The sequence below is a fragment of the Grus americana genome, chromosome 9, assembly GCF_028858705.1.
Source record: "Grus americana isolate bGruAme1 chromosome 9, bGruAme1.mat, whole genome shotgun sequence".
Taxonomy (NCBI): Eukaryota; Metazoa; Chordata; class Aves; order Gruiformes; family Gruidae; genus Grus; species Grus americana.
This window is the reverse complement of record NC_072860.1, coordinates 6,176,645-6,182,644: the sequence shown is the minus strand read 5'-3', so window position 1 is coordinate 6,182,644 and position 6,000 is coordinate 6,176,645. Positions and strand designations below refer to the sequence as shown.

At 44.0% G+C, this 6,000-nt stretch overlaps 1 protein-coding gene across 1 annotated transcript in view; it reads left to right on the top strand.

Moving 5' to 3' along the window:
• Positions 1 to 275: 275 nt before the first annotated feature.
• The window catches only part of LOC129210148 (vesicle-associated membrane protein 2-like), a 53,350-nt gene continuing 47,625 nt past the window's right edge, over positions 276 to 6,000 (top strand). The window contains exon 1 of the mRNA XM_054835758.1: positions 276 to 549. Within this exon, the coding sequence (XP_054691733.1) occupies positions 548 to 549 (2 nt within the window). The 5' untranslated portion in view covers positions 276 to 547. The remainder of the gene's footprint in view (positions 550 to 6,000) is intronic.

Genomic DNA, 6,000 nt, shown 5'->3' with positions numbered 1-6,000 from the left:
GAATTACCATCTTGACAACTTTGCTTTTTTTAATTCACCAGTACTCACTCATGACAGCACAGATTGAACTGTAATACCGCTCGTGATTTTCTTTTTTTCTTTTTCTTCCTTTTTTCTTTCTAGAGAGGAGAGGAAGAAAAAGAAGGTGGTTTCAGAAACATACAAAGGTTTTCATTTACATACCCCCCGCCAAGCCTCCTGGCTGGAATGAGCTCGGTTCTGGTAACCACACCCCAGCGAGACATTTCCTGCTCCGCACGGGGAGGAGGCGGGATGCGGGCAGGGAGCGAGCGGCTCCGGTTGCGTTAGTCACTCTAGGACTTTCTCCTGCCTGGCATGAGGGTGGGGAGGGGGTACCGCTGTGCCTTGCCTCTACTTCCTACTCTGTGATGTGAGGCACAGGCATGCTCAGTAGCCGGTGTCTACCCCTCCTACCTCAGCAACAGTGCCTACAATACTAGGAGACTGCTGGCAGCAGGAGCAGAGCCGGAAAGCCATCTTTGCTGGAGAGGGAGGCAGCAGACCCTGAGCCGCTCGGCTGCACACCATGTGAGTACCCGGGCGGCCCGGCCCGGCCCCGCAGCCCCACGCAGCCGGGAGCGCCCGGCCCGGCCCACGCCCCTGTCCCACGCCCCTGTCCCACGCCCGGCTGCGCTGCGGGCTGCCCTGCAAAGAAACGCGCGCGGAAAGTTCACAGCCGCCGTGGGGGCAGGAGAGTTGCTCTGCAGACTTGGGGAGACAGCGGGTGTTACCCTGTTGCTTCCGCAGCCGAGGGGGGATTAACTTTTGCGATCCGGCATCGGTTTGGTGTCTGTGGGATGTGCGGCGTGGTGAGCGGGGTGGGGTGAAGGGATGGAAACGGGAATAAAATGTCTGAAGCTGCCGTCGCCCTTGCGGATGGCATCCTGCAGTTGCAGGCTCTGAAGAAGGATTTCCAGGGCGTGGGGCTTGGCATGTGTTATTCAGCCAGACGGAGTCTGTAGGAAGCAGCATCAAAGTCTAATCTATCTGCTACTGCTGTTAACCTGTGAGCACTTAGATGGGGCTCTCGCTGCTGTTTATCCAACTGCCAGGCAGCAGTGGAGAGCATTTTTGACACATTTCTAACTTGGATTAATAGTCAAAAGGAGATGCTGGGCCAAGATCCTCAACAGGTTCAAGACAGGATTGTTCGATAGCCTGAGTCACTCAGTGCTGCTGATCCATGGCTAATGAGTCCTGTTTATTTTCATTGTTTAATGAAATGTTCTCTCTCAAATACTAGCTGTCTGATCAGTTCAGCCTCACCATCTCCAGTACCAATGGCTTCCTGTCAGCAGCGCTTGATAATAATCTGTTCCTTGTTGTTTGCATCTCTTCAAATATCTCTTCCAAGTCTTTACATTCAGCATTAATGAAAGCATAAACATTCTTTGCTAGGCAGTGATGAAACCCCCAAAGGCAATTCTGAAATCAGAAGTGTGCTGTGGTAAGTAGGAATTGATTGGACCCCTGTTCATTCACAAAAGAATTCAAGAAGCTAAATGCATCATTTTAGTTTTGTCTCAATTCATTGCTCATTCCCAGTGACTCCTAAAGGACAGCCAGAGAACATGTCTAAAGCAAACAGTCACTCACATGTGGTGTATGGGACCAGATACCTGCTGGTATTGGGTGGTCTTGGAAGAACTGGAGCTTGGTTGATTCAGACAAGATGAGGAGTGGAAACAATCTTGGCAATCTGTGATTAAATTACTTTCAAAATATTTCCATTAACCAACTGTTCTTCATGAGGGGTTTTCAAAATAGAGTCTACAATCACATATTCTGAAATGTTGGCTTTTTTATTTAATGCTATTTCCTGTATAATATCTTGGACAATAAGCTTTTGTCCATGTTGTCTAAAATGTTTCCAAAGCAAGGAACTCTTTGGAAGTAAAAATAAATTGCTATCTAAAAGAAGATTCCTTATGTGAACACTGAACTCCATCTAGCAAAAGCCAGTGTGTTGTAAGCTTCTGTTGCCTGGTTGTGTTTATATCAAGAGCCAGATGATGACATCAAATACTTTTTTTTTTTTTGATATGTGAGCTGTTCTTCAATGATTAACACAAGAGTTTGCTGCTGCAGTATTATACAATCTCAGCTGTTCAGACACAAAGCAGCAACTCAACGTTTAACCTTAACCTGTGTATATTTCAGACTCGGTGTAGGTAGGTATTCATGACAGCGTTTGTAAATAAAGCAGAAAGGGTGATGCTAATATAACTCGGTCATGCTTCTTCTGTAGGAGACTTCTGTCTGACTTTTGACAAAAATTAGAAGAAAAAGGGAAGGTGCTTTTTGTCTATTTTGGCAATACAGACTTTCAGTTTGATAATCAAAACAAAGCTAAGACAAATAAGCAGCTTGTCATTGGCAGTGTCAGTTGGCTTCTGTTTCATTGCCAGATATTGTAATGAAAATGATTTTTTTGAACATCTGCATGAATATCATGTCCCAGTAGTGTCTGAGTTACTGATGAACAACAGAGATAAATGTATATTAGCTACTGACTGGTAGCAGCAGCTACAGTTGTAGTTCACTGGACTATAAAAGCTAATCGCTAGTGAGCACCAAATACCAGAGGTTACTTCTCCTGCTGTTACATCTGTAGAGTATTGCAGACATGGACTCTTCTCATGTGCATACACAGACGTGCACGTGAGACACAATGCTTGTGGCTTCAGCTGGTGTGAGCTAGTGTCAATAAAGAACTCCTTCACTGGGTCAAATGACAGCTCCATCTATTCTGGTGTGCTGTCCCCTAAAGCAGCTTGCAGGGTGCGCTCAGGGAAAAGTACAAGCAAACAGTGGGTATGCAGTGGTATTTCCAGGATACTTTCCCAGTTTCCAGAGATTTAAGGCTCAGGGAGTGTCTGAACCTGAGGAGAGTTCTTTGTATTTCATGACTCCTAATGGGTTTTGTTGTTCTTTCATGAAGGTGTCCAGTTGTTCCATTTGCAGTGTCCTGTGGCAAGGAGGTCCACACTTGGACCATGCAGGGTGTGAAAGCTGCTTCCTGTTGGTTTTGACCTAGCAGATAGGTTCTGTCTGATCTTAATCTTGTACTGGAAATCAGAGAATAGTGTTCCTTATTCACTATCTTCTCTGTGATTCATGATTATGTATCATCCCAGCAGACCTGCATTGATTTACATCAGGTGGGAATCTGTGGTCTCTATTGCAGTGAGTACAATCCAGAGCAGGTAAGATACATTCAGGTAACAGATGTGTTTCACCTAGGTGCAGGCAGAGGAGAGGCAGCTGTGACATAAAAAGGTTGAATGAAAGGAGAAGGATATAAGAGGGATCTAAGCCAAGAACAGAGAAGGGCTGGACCATGCCAGTGCAGCTGGGAGGGTTGTTCCAGGTGTAAGAGAACACACAAACTTAGTTGGAGGAGATAAGAGGAGCAGTGAAGGGAGATAAGGAGAAGAAAATGGCGCTCAAAGCTGAGGCGCTCATAGGCTTTGTTCCTGTCTGGAAAATAGACTAACAGCAGCAGGTGAAGTACATGGTTTTGTTTCTTTTACAATGGTCACATCTCAATAAGTAATTATATATAATAGAAGCTCATGGCATCATGTCATCTGTTTACAGAGAGGTCAGTGACCAGACAGCAGGGTGCCTTTGATTACATTAATCCAATACAAATGTGCTCTATTGCAGGGTACAACTTTTGTGAGACAAGCAGCAAAGCAAAGCACCTGGGTCTCCCTGGGGCAGAATTGCCTCACTGTATCTCATTCCTTGGGTAGCAGTTAAAGCTTTCTAAAAAAAAAAAACCTAAAAAAATCTTTCTGCCTGTTTTAGAGCAGCAAGGAGTACATACATCCTGGAGGGGATGGATGGGTTTAAAATGGTTCCACCAATTGTAATGAGTCTGTTCTGGTCGAATGTCTATTCAGTTTCTCTGAAAAGAATGGCGTGGCTATGGTCTCCTGCTGTTAGTAGAGCAGTACTTAGCCTTCCTTTTGTGGGCATAATTTTATGAAACTCGGCAAAATCTCCCTACCCTCCCCTTCTCTGGTACCGATCAGCATAGACAAACTGATTTAGTACTGTTCTCTACACAATCCTGATCCACTGCTTTTATGGAGTTTAGTGGCTTACAAAAGTGCATACAGCCAGTGCATGTCCTAGGAACATATAACCAGCATGAAATGGAGGGGTAAATTTTCTAAGTGGTGCAGCTGTTCCGTGCTGGTAAGTGTGTTTCCTTAGAAATACATTCCAAAAGAGCTCTGGAAATCCATGGTGGCAGGAAGATTTGCATCCAGTGGAGCTCTCAGGGTTTTACATCTGGTGGCCAGCTGTCTCAGACTCAGAGAAGCTAGATTCAGTCTTGACATTTTTCTGACATTTCCCCCTGCCCCTACAGTCAGCCAGAGGGACTGGTGGTTTTGAGGGTCTTGTAGTGTTGGTTCACACAAACATAGCTATGAAGGAGTGGGTTGTTCTTTTCATTTAAGGGATGCAATGGAGCTTGTAGTGAAAATAACCAGGATGTACTCAGTGGAGCAGGGCTGTGTACATGAGAAGATGATGTTGAGAAGGGCAAAGGACCCCATTTTCAGCACAGTTCTATTCTGACCCTTGTTTGCTGGTTCTAAGGCTCACAGCTCTGAGTAAGAGCCTTGAAGTAAGGGCGTTAGGAATAGGAGACATCAACAGAGGGATGTATATATCTTGTTGTTTGCTTCCCTTGACTTGCTCATTTGTGACATCATGCAGAGATGTTCTTCACGTATTGCATTAGAAATAAATGCTTCCAGCTCACATTAAGTATTATTCCTGATACGCTCACTTGCCATTTGAAATAAAGGTAGCCCAAGGAGGTCTTAAATCTTTTGGATATTTGGGTGATGAGTGTTTGAAAGTGTAGAGATCAAACTGAATGGTATCTTGAGGACCTCGGCAAAGAAAATAATTCCACAATGAGAGCAGCTGGGAATTATATGTGACAAGTACAGATAAAGTGAATATGTGTCACAATAAACATTATTCAAAACAGGCTAATATGAGGTAGATTAAACCCAAATATATTTAGTTCAGTGGTCCCTTTCCTTGTGACTTAGCACTCATTCATTCTGCCTATGCATCAGCCATAACTTGTTCCTGTTGACTTCCAGGCATTCTGCATAGATCGTTCCAGCAGTGGAGTGATTTACAGGACTCTTAAAGTGGCTGGAGTGGAAGCTGAATCAGTCTGCCAAAGGAGCATTTCCCCTTTTTAGATGCTATGTACATAATTAATGTCTTCCTGAAAAAAATCAATAATTAGGCTGTAGAGCACCAGGCAAATCCACGTGTGTGTGCATGTGTGCGTACAGAATGCTCCCAGGGTGAACAGGCATGGTTGAAGAAAGGAGAGCAACGTATTAAACCTGTTCTTCCCTTCCTTCCACTGCCCTTCTGCCACTGTTTCTAGGATGCAGAACACACAGAGGATTCTGACAGCTTTAGCCAAACGTTTATGGTGCCCTGGAAGGGGCAGTACAGACTGTCCCAAATAAGTTCAAATTGACTGAACTGCTTATTTTAGGCAATTATGACTTAGAGAATATCCTCTCACCTACGTCATTCAGTACTCTCTACTGTCATTATTTGTAGCCATTACCAGTAATTAACTAAGCTGGTGGTTTTTAATGATGCAGTTCCTTTTTCCCTGATGTTTGCACTTGAGCCCTCTAAACTCTTTTCCATTATCCACTGAACAACCACTAAACGATTGCAAGGTTTTTTTGGTGGTGGTTTTTTTAACTGCTCAGTTATGACAACCTTATGTTTTTCTGTGTAAAGTAGTAACTCATTGAAATAGATCTGTCTGTACATTTGCAGTAAGTGTTTTGTCAGTTGCAGTTATATTGTAGCTTCTGTACTGGGTGAAATAATTAGAATGGAAGTTCCTGACCAAATGACCTGAACTACCTGATCAAGTTCCTTGATATCTTCAGATGCAAAATTTAATGAGAAATA